Genomic DNA, 17688 nt, shown 5'->3' on the forward strand with positions numbered 1-17688 from the left:
CCTAAATTAAAACTAACCCTCAACTTTATACAGTTTTTTAATAAATTTTTAAAAAATTGTAACAACGTAACTTCTTTTTTTACTCGTTCCTCCTTTCTTTTTACATGCGCAGTGTTAATATTAGAACTCCCCTAAGTATAGTTATAACAAGGTGGAAAAGGAACTTTTGGGGAATTTGAACAACTATTGTGGGTATTTTAGAACATATGCATTGGCAACCCTGAACGACAACGAAAAACGAAAACATAACAATGTCCTCCTGTCAGTTGACAGCGCAGCGTGTTATGACGTACCTTTCTGTTATTATTATTTTGTTCACACAAGAATTGTAAACTAGCGTAGTTGTTTAAAACGCTGTTCAAGTAATCTAAAATGATGAAGAAACTTCCCGTTTTTGTATTCCCTACTGCCATGGAGTTTTACTTGGCTGCAAGGCACACTCACAAACAATTGTTAACGCTCTACAATCCATGTGATTTTCCCGTGAATTTTCAAGGTATGTGGTATCGTGTTGATATTATGTTATTGTTTTAATTTGGATTTATGCTGATGCTGCTATGTGTGTATGTTGTTGTGCAGTGATGTGCATGTCCACCCACAAGTTCACGGCGACGGATCCCGAGGGGCCAACTTTCCTTTGAGCTGCGTGAACGTGGCGCCATCTTTCCTTTGAGCTGCGTGAACGTGGCGCTGCATTCCTTGCAGGCCTGTGGTGTTGTGTTTATATTAGATATGTTATTGTTTTAATTTGGATGTATGCTGATGCTATGTATGTATGTTTTTGTGCAGTGATGTGCACGTCCCCGCACAAATTCACAGTAACGGACCCCGAGGGGGCCATCCCTCCTCTGAGCTGCGTGGACGTGGCGCTGCGTTATTCGCAACCCTCCAGTGCGCACTGCCATACGGAGGACAAGTTCCGCATCACCATGCATGACCGGATCACCAACCAGGTATTTTATGTTAACAAATCATTCGCGATTTACGGGACGAGACGCTCACGCCCGTGGCAAGATTCGATAGGATATTGTTGAAAATAAATTAAAATACACACACAGTGTATAATTATTGTCCCTTACGACGGTTGGGAACATCTGAAACTAGGCGACATGCTAAGCATAGCACTAAAGTGGTTTTAAACTATTTTTTCTTCTTTTTTTATAACCTCACACTATGTACCATATCGGAGACCAATGGTCAATAAATGAAAAAAATAAATAATAATTACAAAAATAAGAAATTCCTACTTCAACCCCTATTTGAATCATAAAGATGCAAAACCCGCTCTGGAATTTTTTGGAAATTTGAACAAAGTCACGAAAAACTGTTTGGAACTCCTTGAATAGACAGAATATACCTTTTATGCAAAATATCAAATAACTTATTGTTTTGATATTTAGCCAACAGGAAACCATTAATCTTAATAAATGTAAAACTCACGTGTCTCTATCTTCGTACACGCTAATCTCCGAAACAGTCCAACCGATTCAATGAAATTTTGTGAATGTATGTGGTTTGTTCCAGCTTGAAAGATATGATAATTTTGGACCCGATAGGTGGTGCTGTTGTCGAGATCAAATTTTTATTTTTATTTTCCACGAATTAGTTTTTTTTTTCGATTTCTCATCCAACATTAAATACAATTACAAATTTAACTTCCCTATAACTCCCCTCCATCTCCTAGGATTATAAAGATTTTTTAATAGGTAAAAAGGGTCATAAATCATTTTTAAGTTGTGCAAGTTTTCAATAGATAGCAGTGTGAACAAATCTATTGACATCTGTATTACGCATACAGAGAGAATACCACACTCTAACATCTGTATTACGCATACAGAGAGAATACCACACTCTAACATCTGTATTACGCATACAGAGAGAATACCACACCCTAACATCGTTCCATTTTCAGTTATGATTTAAACGTTTGCACATTCAGCAATCAAGCTGCCATTAGAAAGACTTTGTAACATTTTACTGTAACGTTTTGTGAATCAAAACTAGTCGAAATTTCCAGAGCGGATTTTGCGGATCTCCATGACTCATTTATAATAAAAGAAGTATGTATTATATAAAACAGGTGGAGCCCGCAATGCTTGGCTATTGCTGATGTATTTCTCGGACGTCTCCGACTTGTTTCACTATTTGCCTTCCATTCACTACTGTATACCAAAATGTTACTGTTAAAAAAAACTACATTAAATCGACTTTAATTTGATTCCGTATCTCATTCTGGTCCAGAGATATTGCATTTAATATTCCTCGGGCGACCCCGACTTCTTCGATCATCAAACCACTCTCTAAACTCTCCTGGCACTAATAAGAACAAACTTAAACAAAAGCAATATCGGTCATATACTTTTGGAGTGTTGCGACCAAAAACATGCGCATGCTCAATTTTTATATATTAAGAAGAAGATGTAATGTCGGAAAGTAATAATAAATAAATTTTATAATCACCAAGCCACAAAAATAAGTGTAACTTAAAGTTGTTTTAATCTAATTATTTTATTATTTATTTATTTATTTAACGCCCAGAGGGCTTTTACATGGTTGGTAGTATAATTTTAATTTGACAGATACTTTGAAACATAAAAAATAAGAATAAAATTACATTTGATAAAAGCTATGCAACAAGTCATACAAACACAAGAAACAAAAACAGAAAATTACAGCTATTTGTAGGTTTACATGATGTGTTTAGGAGTATTGTTGAAATAAATGTTTTAAATGATCCACAAAACTTGCCAAGTTGGTATTGAATATGTCAACATCACCCAAGTTATGATTTCCCATGGTGTGAAGTCGTTGTATCGGAGAGTGGGCAATGTAGTTACACTTATGTGTGCTGCTCTAGAATATTGTATTTTGTCGTGTTGTTACTGTGGGTGTATGTATGTTTATAAGTTGCAGAAGTTCACAACAGTCGAATTTAGAGTTAAGTATTTTGAATAAGAACGTTAAATCATTTATTTTACGTCTATCTTCTAATGTATGTATTTTTAGAGTATTTAATAAGAAATTGTATTTTAAGTCTTCGACAGGGATATTTAATTTAAAATTTATAAGACGTTGAAATTTTTTTTGTATTCGCTCAATGTTGTTAATGTGAATTTTGTAAGATGGATTATGTATTACATTGTGATTGAACTACACCACAAATGAACAGTTGGATAGATCTAATGTGTTCCGTGTGCAGGTGCTGGGCAAGCGAATCGTTGTGGCCAAGTTCCTAGCCGGAGAGCCGGAGGGGGCAGAGTGTGCAGAGGAACGCGAGGCATACCAGCCGCTGGCAGCGCCCCCCCCGCACGGGGCCCAGCACAGGCCGGCGCACAGGGGGCCCCCGGGGCTGCTGCTAGCCGTGTGCGCGCTGTGTGTGGGAGCCCTGCTGCTGCCCAGCGCGCCCCCGCCGCCGCCCTCCCCCAGCCCCCTGCTTGAACTGCTGCCCCCTCGCCTGCAGGCCCTGCTGCACCTGCCCCCCGCCCTGCAGTTAGTCTGCTCCTTCGCTCTCGGTCTGCTCACCATGGTCTTGTTGAGACCATAATACATAGCCTATTGAATACTCTCTTTGATCTTCACATTCTCAAATGGGTATTCAATAACATTGTTAAACTTGTGGTGATGCTTTTTGGACACATCTCTGTTCGAAGTTCAATATAACCGGCTCTTCAAAAACAAAGTTTTTTAAAATTTTAGTTCTTTTGAAGCAAAGTTACTAGCCTCCATTGAATGCTGCAAAGTGTATATTGTCTCTTACAGTCAGTTAAATCCATTTCCAATATTACTATAATCTAGTGTCACACAGTGCAAACACTCGTCACCATTAACACCATTTGGTTTTCATAAAACCTTATTACCTAACATTGCCTCGGTGGAAACTAGAACTATGTAAATAAATACATAATCAACCAAAAACTAATGTGCAAATGTATAGTTTATTTCTAATTAATAATTCTATTAAATCTTTTAATCATTTTATTTTATATGACTTAGAATAATTATATTTTCAAAATTTCAAAATAAGCATGCTGCGGAAAAATTTCAAAATAAGTCTGAGGCCAGATGAGCGTAATTTTGATATTTATGAATCGCGTTTTTTGAGTCGCATAATTTATGCTGCATTCGGTTTCATATAGAAGTCTGGATTGTGGCACACGGCTATAGCGTTGCCGTGTAGCACCACATTACGCTCGACCGGCTTCAGCCAAAATTAAGAAAAACATGCCAGTCTAATTTTAATGGCTTGCAATTTACAAAATGATATCAATATAAGTTTTAATTTCAACATAAGGGAAGTGGCATCGCAAGCACAAGTGTAACCATCCATACAAATCAATTATCTTTTTGTTAATTCTTGGCAGATTAGCAGTACATATTAGTAAAGTTGGTATTGACACCGAGATTGTAGACCTTGTAGTGACAGAGTTGCTTCTGTTCTGTTTAATTGGGTGTTCTCTACTGACTCCAAATCTAAATATGCATTAAAGCAGTGTTTCTCACGGCAAAACAACCTCAACACGCATCGTCTCCTTGTGCTAGTGTTGCTCTTCTTGTTTTATCGTTGGAACGTCAGGGTTGCAACATTAATTTTTTTTTGTACAAATGTGATTTTTGAACATTTTTTTGCAAATTAATACTAATAGTTGAATTGCCCTCCAGTGGGGCGCGCATGCGTTGAGAATCACTGCATTAAATTATTAAAATGGCCCAAATTTACATAATATATGCAAATGCATGCATAGTAGAAGTCTCATGTCTGAATATAATATAGTAATACATACTAGTCTTTGCTTGGAATCTGAGAAGATTTTCGTTGATAATTGTATATTGTGAAAAATACTCATTTATTTGTATGTTTATTACTTATATGGGCTGGTGCAGTTTTACCTGTACTAGCCGTAATTATAAGCCGAATTTAAACTGCGTTTATAAGTAACACACTACAAGCGGGCAAAAATAGGGTCGAGAAATTGGATTTTGCTTCAAACCGCTAAATCTTTGAAAATAAAGTATATATTTACTATTTACAATCCGTAAACTGAAGTTAAAGTCAGTTTTTGGCCATTTAGTGATGTTTTATGTATAAAAAATGTACATATTCTATTACATTACAAAAAAAATGATTTTCATTTTCGCACAAATCATTACAAAAAAATAACGATTTCCGCATCTCCAATGCCTTAATTGCAAGGATTTATTATTCATTCTATAGGTTTAGAATAGTTTCCTTTTGGTAAAATATTACATTTTAGAAAGAGACGAGAATATAAGAAAATGGAGGCTTGTATCACATTGTTTATGCATACATATATTTATAGTTGAGACCCTTACAAAAAGATTGGTATGCAATATTCACATAGAATTATCATACAGCAATTCAAATAGGACCGGCGTAAAAGGTAGAACTACCCTTCCCATAGGAAGTGTGTTAAGATGGCAAGTCTTAAAGTTTCCAATGTCAGTTTAACATTTTTATTGAAATTGTGGAGCAATTGGCTGACATGGCATCTTGTCTTATTTTTCGGCAGTTAAATGGATATTTTAAACTCCACAGCTAATATTGCAAAGCTTGCAACTTAAAATTTATTACATTGAGGTATAAAAATTAATGCAAATTCCACAAAGCCAGTTTAAATGTTTTTATTGCTTCAACAAACAGATTTATATTATATTGTATTTTTTATAGAAGTTTTTCTGTAAAAGATTAAATTGTCCAAACTTACCACATGGTGTGTGTGTGTATCCACTTTGTTTGAATTTATTATTATGTGATGGCTTTTCTGTAATATTTTTTTACTTTTTTATATTTATATTACCATTATGAAATGTATTAGTATTGACTGAGAACATGGCATGACATGATCTTGTGTTAGATAATTGCGATTTTTTCAATAAAAAAATAATGTATAAATGTATTCATATTTGAGTACCTTTATACAGTGTATTATCCTAAAAATATAAACTTGTTTTCTCCCTTCCTTGCCGGTGTTGTCAACTGTTTTCTTCCCTTCCCTTCCTTGCCGGTGTTGTCAACTGTTTTCTTCCCTTTCCTTTCATGCTGGTGTTGTCAACTGATTTGAAATTTATCACCTCCATACTAAAGTTGCCAATATACAGAGGGGGTTTTTCACTATCTCTGATTATGTTCTGACCAAGCACTAATCCGCGGATTAGTCATTTTTTCGTTTTCACTATATCTGAATAACGCTAACGCTCGGGTTAAAGTTAGATTTGACTAATCAGTGCTCGAACTTCACGTTAGGCGCTATTCCTCGAATCAAAGATGGCGTCAAAACATTCCGAGTTTAACAGCTGAGAAGTGAGTCGAATTTTGTAGAATGAATTTGAATGCTTGTATGATCCATCCTGAATTATTTGATTGTGTTCAAAATAAGAAACAATGTATTAATTCGACACGAATCTATCTAAAATGACCTGATAATCAACATAACATAACCAAACAAATGCACACTTTGCGGTGTGCGGACTGTGACGCATGACAGCCGTGGCAGTAGATGGAGTAACTGCAAACATTTTGCGATGTTGCCAGACTATTTCGAGTGTTATCTATCCGGCAGCTCGAAACAATGGTGAAATGGTCGCCGTTGAATAACGAAGTTATTCTGAACTTTAAAGCCAGCCAACGGATAGCTATTCAGATATTTAGCCCGACATAGTTAAATACCCCCTAAAAGTCAGCTTTATGGGATCAAAAAAACTATTGTTTTTTTAATATATTTAAAAAAAAATTATTTGTCAGATTCGCAAGTTGTTTGTGGTCTATTTTATTGATAATCCATATTTACACCATGGTAAATATTTCTATCTACTTTTTTTGTAAATTTACCCTGAGTTGATTCAAATGACTAATAATATATAATTAAGATTCACAAATTTGATAAGTTTGATAACTCCATGCGTACAGTGCGTATCGTTACAGAATTTTTTTCATCAAAAAATAATTTTCGCAAAAATGGCAGATTTAGCATGGAGGTGACGATGTTTATAATTATTTCAATATCTCTGTAAATATACTAAACACAGAGTTCATATTTTAGGTGTTGTATTGGATAAAATATATAAGTTTTTATCAAACTCATCAGACAATTGTTTTTGCTACTATAATATATATTCGTCTGTGTGCGTTGATACCTTTTCAAGTAGTGGCCGGCGGTAATGGTTGTATCAATCAAGTAAGTAATACATGTAAACTATTCATTTTTATCCAATTTAATAATGACAAAATTCTAAATGTGTACCGAGTATACAGCACCAGTGATTTCCTACCACCGTACCACACAGCATCCCTGAAGATGACATAGGCCCTGAGGTAATTACTTTCTTCAAGAACCAACACCACACAACTTTGTCTTGACATACTCCTTGCTTCATTCGCACACACACACACACACTGTTCTGATATTGTTATACATACATAGAGGTGGTTTACCCTCTGGAAAACCAATTGTGCATCAGTGACAAGAATTTTTTTCCGCCGACAAACCGTTCATGCGCTACTGGCATAAATAACATGCTGTTGTATACCATCATTGGACAATTGTTATATATACTTTGCAATTTCCTTAATATCAACCCTCTGACTGTTGTACACTTACTGATGTTCTTACTTACTTCTATCAATATATATTATTTGTTATCTTCTGTTAATAAAAATCTGTTTGTACATAATAAGGTAAAGCTGCCTAGTTTATCCAATTATTAACATTAGAATTAGACAAACCTCGTTACTTCTGAAGCTATACGAAGCGTATTTTGAAAGAATAGGAACAGTGTTAGAGCAGAGTATTTCGGCTTGGAATTTCTTCCTAGCTGGAATTTTTTGATATGCGATTTAAACCTGCATGCCATGAGAAAGTGCACTTTTTTTTTAACAGAATCGCTTGAACTTGTAACACTTTAAAGTTCATTTTTGTTTTCCCTCAAAAAGAGTTAAGTTCCAAAGGTTAAGGGAGGGATTTGGTGGCGCAGTTAAGGGACGATGTTGATTAATGAGCAGGTCTTATAAAAGGGTCAACCTTATGCAATTGACATCAAACTGTGAAGGGCTGAAGACCAGATCTTGTTCACTGAGTTTGTCCAACTGCATAACAGTGACAGTATTTGTCCTTGTTTTCTTATAAATAAATAAATATTCTCAGTCGTACGTATTTATTCAGTTAAAATAATATAAAAAGCACAAATACATTGATATGCATTTTTTATACAGAGGAAGAGAAGGGGTACAGGAAGAACAAATTATGCTACTTATACATACATAAATATATGTATCTGTCGCAAAACTCAAATGATATGTATCACTTTATTAATACGAGTTTGCTACCAGTCAGGTCAGGTGGTATCATTGCCATCATGCGTCACAATGGCAAGTTGTGCCGAAACCGGTTGGCGTGTTCGTTTAAATAAAATGATTTACACAAAGTAAAAATGTTTAATTTAATAATGTCCAACACAAAGTTACAAATATTTCAGCATACGAATGGCTCACCAAAGTGGGACCTCTCACCAACACCTTATAGAAATGCCTGGACATTGGCGGGAGGGGCCTATTTCTAGGACCTAGAAAGAGCGTAGCCCTAAAGAAAAAAAATTACGCGAAGCTCCCTTTACCACTTGTGCTTCGCATTTTGGCTCAAAAGTTAACGGTAAACGAAACATAATCTACGTGTTCATAGATGGCGTTAATTTAATTACTTTATGAAAATACACTTTTTGCAAGTTATTTTTTAAATATTAAAACTAATTATTAGTTTGCACCTGTACATACGCAATATGAATAAATAGTTTTGTCTGTGTAAAATCTCAATTCTTTCACGAAAGGCAGACAAATACGATATTGTTTATTTAATTATTAAATCAACACCATCTTTGAATGCAAAGATTATAATGTACGTTACTTTTACCCTGAACTGTAAACTCTATTGTAGGTTTGCTCCAGAAGATAGCTTTGTTATAAATTATAATGGCCGTGTACGGCTTAACCAAAATATTCATAATCTTAAATACATTGATGGCTATTTCACCATTCACTTGTTAGCTTATCTAAAGTATAACGTATATTAATACACAGAATCATCGTTTCTCGGAATCTACCCTGAACCCGCACAAGAAAAGAGTCATTTGGCGACTCATGCAACCCCTGCCGCAACCTCCGCTCCCCACCGCTCGTGCCCTTCCGCGCGTGGAATAATGACATCGGAAATGAAGGATGAAATCGGAATGAACCCGCGCTCTTTGGTTTGCTGTCTACATGGAGTGTTTTAAAACAATTATATAGTGATAAAATAACTATTTTTAGTGGTAGTTTATTTGTTAAGTTAAATGTTATATTAAGCGTATAAATATGTATTATTTGTTTTATGTGTGTAACGATATGATAAGTTGTATAATTAAGATGTTTAAGTAGTACTTGGAAGGGAATGGCCGACAAAGATGTCGATGAGGTTCGCTATCCATCACATCGCCAACCCTTCGGTGGCGCAAAGAGGAGGACGGAACGTGATCAATGTCGAATTGGTACATGGAACATTAGAGGAGGAATGGAAAGAAAGATGAACGAACTGTGTGATACTATGGTGAGCAAATGTTTGGACGTACTTTGAATAACAGAGAGTATGAAAAAAGGTAGCGGTACAATGCAGCATAATGATAGGCTCGTCATTTGGTCTGGGAGACCAGATACGGAGAGGGCTTGTCAAGGTGTTGCAGCGCTACTGTCTCCCAGAATGATTGAATGTATGTTGCAGTATGAATGTGTAAGTCCGAGAATAATGTGGATCAGATTTAAAATCGGTTTGACAAGGGTGTTTCTTGTTATTTGCTACGCCCCTGTTAATTCTGAAAGCGATGAAGTGAAAGATGATTTTTGGACTGGTGTGAATGTTGTAATGAGACTAAAAAATATGAACGAAAGGATTATAATGGCAGGCGATTTGAATGGGTGGGTGGGAATTAGACGTGACGGATTTGATTCGGTCTTAGGTATGTTTGGGGATAAAAGAACGAATGACAACGGGAACAGAATGCTTGAAGTATGTTTAGAGTGGAACCTGTTTGTGTCGAATACTTTCTTCGATCATAAAGGTATCCACCAATATACGTGGGAAAGAGGAAATGAGAGGTCAATTATTGATTTTGTAGTAATTGACTCTAGGTTGAGAGCTGTTACCGAGGACACAAGAGTTTTCAGAGGGGCTGAGGTCGAAACTGACCACTTTCTTGTAGTGTCGAGAGTAAACCTCTTTCGCGGTTGGCGCTCTAAAGTGAAAACGGTACCAGCTCCGACAAGAGTCAAAATAGAAAAACTGCAAAACGATAATGTGAGAAGTAAGTATGTGAATTGTGCAGAGATAAGATTGAATGCGAAGGAAATGGATGGTCTAAGCATAGACGAAACATGGAACCACATAAAAGTGTGTCTTTGTGAATCTGCTAGGGAGGTTTGTGGAATAAGTACGCAAGGTAGGAAGAAAGGTGATGCATGGTGGGATGATGAGATTAAAGCACTGGTCTCAGAAAAGAAGAAAGCATGGTTGTGTCTGATTGCGGCTGGCAGTGCTTCCAGCGAAGAGAAGTATCGAGCGAAAGAAGTATATAAGGAATGTAAGAAAAAAGTAAGAGTTGGAGTGAAAGAACGAAAGAAACGCCTGGAAGAGGAAGAAGGAATGAAAATGACAAACCATTTCCAAGAAAACATTAAGTTGTTTTGGAAAGAAGTCAAAAGGTCCCGGAGTGGCCCAGAAAACGGAAGCATGAAAGTGATAAAATCAAAAGATGGAAAAATGTTGACGAATGAGGAAAAAATAAAAGAGAGATGGATGAATTATTTCGAGGAAGTCTTCGAAAGCGAAGTGAATGACAGTGATTCCAGTGGCGAATCAGATATGAATGACGATGGAGTGAATGTTACCGAAATTAGCATGGATGAGATAGAAAGCTCGATTAAATGTATGAAGAATGGTAAGGCTGTTGGGTTTGACAATATTGCTGCTGAATATTTTAAAGGAGGTAGCCGTGTAATTCTCACATGGTTGTGCAATCTTTTTAACCAATGTTTAAAGGAAGGTTACACGCCTTTAGATTGGAGAAGGGCTGTGATCATGCCATTATACAAAGGTAAAGGGTCACGTATGGAATGTGGGAATCATAGGGCTATTAGCCTGCTTAGTTCAGTTGGCAAGCTGTATGGTAGAATTTTGATTGAAAGAGTAAGAAAGGAAACAAAGGATAAAATATGGGATGTGCAAGGTGCTTTCATGAGTGGAAGGGGGTGCATGGACCAGATCTTCTCATTGCGTATGCTCACTGAGAAGTTTCTGGCAAAAAACCAGAAACTTTTCTGTGCCTTTGTAGATTTACAAAAAGCATACGACCGAGTCGACAGGAAAAAGCTATGGAAGGTGTTGTCCAAGTATGGAGTGAATACGAATCTGATTCAGGCAATTGCGTCTCTGTATGAGGGAAGCGTTGCATGTGTTAGGGTAAACGGTGGTTTTACGGGGTGGTTTGATATCACAAAAGGTGTTAAACAAGGCTGCGTAATGTCACCGTGGTTATTCAATCTATACATGGATAATTGTATGCAAGAATTGAAAGAGGTGGGATTGGGCGCGAATTTGAATAATTTTAAAGTATGTTGCCTGTTGTATGCTGATGATGCGGTGCTGATTGCTAATAGTATAGATGATCTACAGTCTCTCGTGTCTAGGATGAACGAAGTATGCATGAAGAATGAGTTAATGATGAATGTAAGTAAGTCTAAAGTAATGGTGTTTGAAAGAGAGAGTACGAAAACAGTGTGCAATATAATTGTGAATGGGGAATACTTGGAGCAGGTGGATGAGTTTGTGTATTTAGGAAGTATGTTTACGAGAGATGGGAAGGCTGACAGAGATATCGAAAGAAGGGTAAATGCAGGTAATTCCGTTAATGGAGGACTAAACGCCGTAGGCGCTAACAAAAAATTGTCCAAAGAAGCGAAGTTAGCAGTCCACAACGGAGTGCTGGTACCTACCTTGATGTATGGAAGTGAGGCATGGAACTGGCAAAGAAAGGATGAAAGTAGATTAAATGCTGTTGAAATGAGATCCCTGAGGCGTATGTGTGGTAAAACCATGTTTGATCGTGTGAGGAATGTGGAGATCCGCAAAGAGTGCAAGGCTGATGTAAGCGTAATGAGTAAGATTAAGAAAGGGACGCTTAGATGGTTTGGGCATGTAGAGCGAATGAGCGAAGATAGGAGTGTAAGGAGGATATATGATGCAAATGTGAATGGTAGCAGAAGTCGGGGACGCCCGAGGAAGACATGGCACGATCAAGTGAATCAGATACTCGAGTCGGGCCATGTCAAGAGTCAGAATAATAGAAGAGTATGTATGAGACGATGTATGAATGTGAATGAGGCAAGGAGTGTGTGCCAAGACCGAGTTGTTTGGCGGTCCGTCCTCTCTGCCTACCCCTGCGGGGAAACGGCGTGATGGTTAGTTAGTTAGTTAGTTAGTTATTTTTTAAAGAAAGACAAATATTCATGGGCTACGAATAACCTGGCAATATTTGAAAATCTTCTAAAACGGAAAATGTTGCTTGTCAAACGCGATGCCTAATGATCGGAATAAACAAATAAATACTGGAAATATGTAGAAAATTTAGCTAACTTATCTAATATATTACGTAGCCAGTATTCATAGGTTCCAGTAGCGAATAGTAAATTCAGCTAACTTATCCAATATATTACGTGGCCACTATTCATAGGTTCCAGTAGCGAATAGTAAATTCAGCTAACTTATCCAATATATTACGTGGCCACTATTCATAGGTTCCAGTAGCGAATAGTAAATTCAGCTAACTTATCCAATATATTACGTGGCCACTATTCATAGGTTCCAGTAGCGAATAGTAAATTCAGATTATATAAATAATTAAAACGTAAATCGGAAATATACATTTTTCTAAATATAAGCTATCAAGAGGATTGTGAAATACATCCCGTTTCTAAAAATTATTTTTCAGACATTTCAATAAAAATGAATCTGGATATTTCAATTTAAAGAAAAATTGATAAACACTTAATTTTAATAAATGAAAATCACAACTAAACCAGTTTATAGCCGATAAAAGGGCGCATTATGAATTGTTACCCGTACATTTAGGACGGGTTGTTTTGGAGAATTTTTTTTAATTTTTTTTAATTTATTTATTTAGACGCCGTAAAAGGCTTTTACAATATACATGATTTATGTTTACAGTGGTTCACAGGAGCGAATTTGAACAATTCATCAAATTTCAACATTAATTTTGGGTTCTGTGAAAATTCTATTCAAGTTATGTTATTATATCACTATATGCTTGACAGAACTGAAATACAAACAGAACTTGAAAAAATCTTTCGCAGAACTTGAAAATGAACATTGAAATTTGATGAATTGTTCAAATTCTCCAAAACAACCCGTCAGTCAGTATTTCCAAAGTCCTTCTCTATTTACAAAGGATAAACCAAAACCGAAAATCAAATCATAACATTTCTCTTTATTACTTACGTACATTCTATTATTAAATGACTAGATATTGAGATTCCTAAAATGGATAATAAAGTTTAAAATGAGATAATAATATGACCAACCTTATAAATGTACTATCAGAGTAAGATGCAAGCTTTCATTCGTTGCCTTGCCGCTTGCTACCCAATAAAGGCAACTGATATAAACTGTACTGATGAAAATAATTGTACAAATTAATATTACATTCAATTATTATTATGGCTAATTTTTACACATTTATTCGCTAAAAGTTATCTTTGCAAACCGACACTTTATTAGGAACGCATTTGTATTCTTTTAAATAACGTATTGTATATTTGCTTTACTGTAAATTCTCTTATATTTTATTTTGTAAAGGGCACTTGTGTCTATGCTACATGCTTTAAATCCTATTCTAGTATTATAATAATATAAATAGTGAAAATTATGTTTGTACTGGTAGACCAGATTGGGGGCTCCCAAACTTTGTAATTGAGCCATCAACTTTCGAAAACAACCAACTTTAAATTAGTGTTAGCAATTCTACTGCAATTGGCTCATGATCTATAAATTGGGAACCTCTGTACTATCTAGTTCATATATTGTATAATGCGAATAGTTCTACAGTAACAATAAACCCTAGGCGTGTTGACGTCTCCATCTCAGTGTAGCACTGCATCGTGAAAATATTATCAATTAATGTGGCCGTAATGAATGAAAAGCCTGCAGAAGTATCGGAAGTAAAGCTGACCTCGTTAATTCTACTAAACATACTCTCCTAACAGACTGTCTAACTCCATCTATCTACAGCGGTGATACAAAACCCACCGCTGTTAAAAAGTTAAGTTAACTGCGCATCACAGATGAATAGGTTGCCTTGGTCAACTTATGTAATAACAATAGTAGAAGTTGGCGAAGACAGCTGGACTTGTGGAAGGAATAAGGAAATGTTATTTTCAGAGCTGCACCACAATGTGCGTGAAGAGCGGGTGAAGTTTGGTAGACTTCTCGATGAAGGTTAGGGAGTTCAAGCCGTCAATGGCGTAGCGCAGGGAGGCCTGCGCCAAGAGGGCCTTCCTCTCGGGACTGGGCAGCTGGCTCTGGTGCCGCATCATGGAGTATACGCTGACCTCGGGCTCCAGGCGCACAGGGGTCAGGCTGATCTCGCGCAGCCGCTGGTAGAGGTCGTCGTCTTCCCCGCCCCAGCCGAAGTAGCGGTTGCTCATGCCGTTGGCCGCCACAAACTGCTCCGACAGGAGGGATACGGCTCCGCCAAACAGCTCCTTGTATGGCAAGTTGAACCTGCAAGCAACAGACACGGCGCTCTCAGCTGCAACGGCAACAAGTAACAACGAGGGAGCTAAATGATATGTGCATAATTATATACCTGTGCTTATCGATACTGGCAGACATGTGGCGAGGAGACTTGGTGCAGGCGTACAAGTTCTTCAGCTTGAGGGGCAGGAGGTCCACATCATGCAGTACGAGGCACGGGAAGCCGTGTTGGATGGCGATCACGGAGCCGATGTTGAGGAGCTTGGCTCGGTTAAAAGGCCTCCTGTCGTCTTGCTCTACTATGTAAATACGGTAGTGTATATTCTGCTTTGCGAGGAACATGTGAATATAGGTGAGGAAGTCTTTCAGCTGCTTGTCTCGATCGCGGTAAGGCACTATAACGGCGGTACTAAACGAAGGTTTACAATTCGGCGGTACGAATTCTCCGCCGATTTTCAAATTGGTCGTATCTAATACGGCTTCACCCAATGAAGCCATATCGATACCGGAGTTATCGTTTAATATCGCAGTGTAGTCGCATGCGACTACACTGCGGATGGTCAGGTTTTTTGATATTTCCTTTGCAAAATCTTGCCAAACATTTTCTTGTTTTATATATTCGTAGTGAGAGGCGAATCTTCTGAAATTGAATGATAATACCGCTAAAAGTAAAAAGAACGAATAAATTAAATATTTTGAGATTTTCACGTACACGAACATAATATTAAATGACGGTGGATATGGTGGATATTATTTAGACCGCCGCACGCTTGTGAACTGTCATTTCTGACATTCGGCTCATATAAACAGTGATGCCATACCGTGAAAATGAAAATCGGCAGATTTGAGTGAAAAAATCGGTAGATTAGAGACCACATGGTAGGTCGTCAAAATATGCTGTGCAAATCAGTGATGATATACCCAAGTATAATTATCCACCATATTTTCAAAACATGGCTGAAAATTTTCAAAAAATTTCATCCCAGAATTCAATCAAAAAACTTCGGTAACTTTTTTGTGGATATTAATTGATTTCGGTAAATTTTCAAAAATTTCGGAAGATTTACGAAAAATTTCGGTAGACTAATATACCCCTTCAGACAGGGCGATTTTAGTTGATCGAATCTGTGTTGAATGACTCTTGAAAGCTAATTGACAAGGGTGAATACCCTTTCAACAGAGTTGATCAAGTTTTTAGTTGAGTGACAAAAGATAGCCCGTCTACTTTTATTGTTCACGTATGAGTCATCGTTCGACTTTCCCGCCGAATCCAAACGTGTGAACATGTGTTTCAAGTCGCTTGCGATTGTTAGTTCCCTGAAGTCGAAAGTAGACGCTAGACGTTCCTAGTGAATGGTTTATTTATGCGTACCTAGTACCTTCCATCGTGGCATCTACTTCAATGAAAAAATGTATTATGTGGTCGGATTGTATGATGTTTAGATTTACGGATCTATCCAAAGCCATCCCTGTCTTCAGAAGCAAGAAGTTTACAAAAATAAGAATGCCCGTGACACTGCAATTAATAATATTATTTTTGAAATGTTATTGTAACTTAGTAGTTATTATTCTTAAATAACACGTGTCTGAATGTAAAATAAAATATTTATGTTTTTTACCTTCATAACAAATTTTAGGGTATCAACCATTGCAAAGAACACTTTCTTTATAAACAATTATATGATAATTTTTTTTTGTGAAACGTATTGGTGCTATTTGCACTTTGAAGGCCCGGGTAACTCCGGAGCACAGAGTCCGTGCGAAGGCGTATATGGTGTCACATAAATATTTTGTGACAAGTGTAGTTCTTGCTTAATTGGGGTTATTTTGTCTATGGTGTTTTTTTTTTGAACTTTGGCAATATTTTTTGGAGGAAGGAAGGACAGTTTTGTTTTTGGTCACTTCCTCCCCGGTCTGCTTGGCCAGCGGCTCGGTGATCCAGTCACTCGCCAGTTAAGGTGTTTTAATCTGAGTTAATCATGTGAATAGAAGTTATTCTTTTCTTTTAAAAAGGGCGCGGGGTGTTTTTCCTATCACGAATAGTTCGTGTTGGTTATTATTTTTGTCCTCCTGTTTCCACTAAGTGAAGGATGTCCTGGCTCCGTAAGACGAGTCTGGTTGCTTGCCACGTGCTGCGGACTTGATGATCCTACAGGCGCGCGTTGAAGGACTTGCGCCCTCCCGTCTCCATTAAGTGAAGGATGTCCTGGCTTCCGTCACGGGTCCGTTCCCCGTTACCGGAGACAAGTTTTCGTTCGCCACCCGTTGTTATTCCTTCGTTTCTCGACCGCTTAAAGTTAGTTTAGTTTGGTTCAGGAGTCCATCTGGTATGTGCCTACTTTTATTCCTATTGTTACATGGTTATTATTTGTACTACTTTGTTGTAACTTTTGATGGTTTCAATATAATTTCTATTAAGTATTTACTCTTATTATTTCTAATTTCCCACCTTACTTGACAGAAAATTAATCCCACAATCATGAGATTGAGATCTTTGCTCTACCGTTTTTGTAAACATTGGAATGTATCTACATAACATTTTACACCGTTACATTTGGCGCCCAACGTGGGCGTGTTTCTGTATAGTTTTTTAAGTCTAAATGTGATAAACATTAGTGTCTTACTGTTAATACCAGTATTAGACTATAAATTGAGTATTCCTAGTGTCATTCATTAAAATTTTGGATTGATCACCCCTCGAATAGTGTCAACTCACTGAAAGCCATAGTTGATCACACAATTTTGTTTTGTTTGTACAAGAAATGCTGACGTTTTGTCTACACTTGGAGTGTTTTTTAAGGAATGCCAGCTTGGGTATTGCCTTGGTCTCATTTTTTTTACAAACAATGTCACTCTGTTGAGTGTTTGCTGCAGGTCGTTA

The 17688-nt window shown here is 37.1% G+C and overlaps 2 protein-coding genes across 2 annotated transcripts; one reads left to right on the forward strand and one right to left on the reverse strand.

The window, feature by feature from the left end:
- Positions 1–237: 237 nt before the first annotated feature.
- LOC149415199 (motile sperm domain-containing protein 1-like) lies at positions 238–9077 on the forward strand. The gene is made up of 3 exons (XM_089642359.1): positions 238–496; positions 790–953; positions 3200–9077. The coding sequence occupies exons 1-3, from the start codon at positions 373–375 to the stop codon at positions 3542–3544; spliced, it is 633 nt and encodes a 210-aa protein (XP_089498485.1). The 5' UTR covers positions 238–372; the 3' UTR covers positions 3545–9077.
- Positions 9078–13366: 4289 nt separating this feature from the next.
- beta4GalNAcTB (beta1,4-N-acetylgalactosaminyltransferase B) lies at positions 13367–15543 on the reverse strand. The gene is made up of 2 exons (XM_089642301.1): positions 14920–15543; positions 13367–14834 (listed from the first exon to the last, which is right to left on the reverse strand). Exons 1-2 carry the CDS (start codon positions 15525–15527, stop codon positions 14489–14491), a joined length of 954 nt encoding a protein of 317 aa, XP_089498427.1. The 5' UTR covers positions 15528–15543; the 3' UTR covers positions 13367–14488.
- Positions 15544–17688: the final 2145 nt, after the last annotated feature.

The sequence above is a fragment of the Hesperophylax consimilis genome, chromosome 18 (genome assembly GCF_061612785.1).
Source record: "Hesperophylax consimilis isolate HC1 chromosome 18, BYU_Hcon_1.0, whole genome shotgun sequence".
NCBI lineage: Eukaryota > Metazoa > Arthropoda > Insecta > Trichoptera > Limnephilidae > Hesperophylax > Hesperophylax consimilis.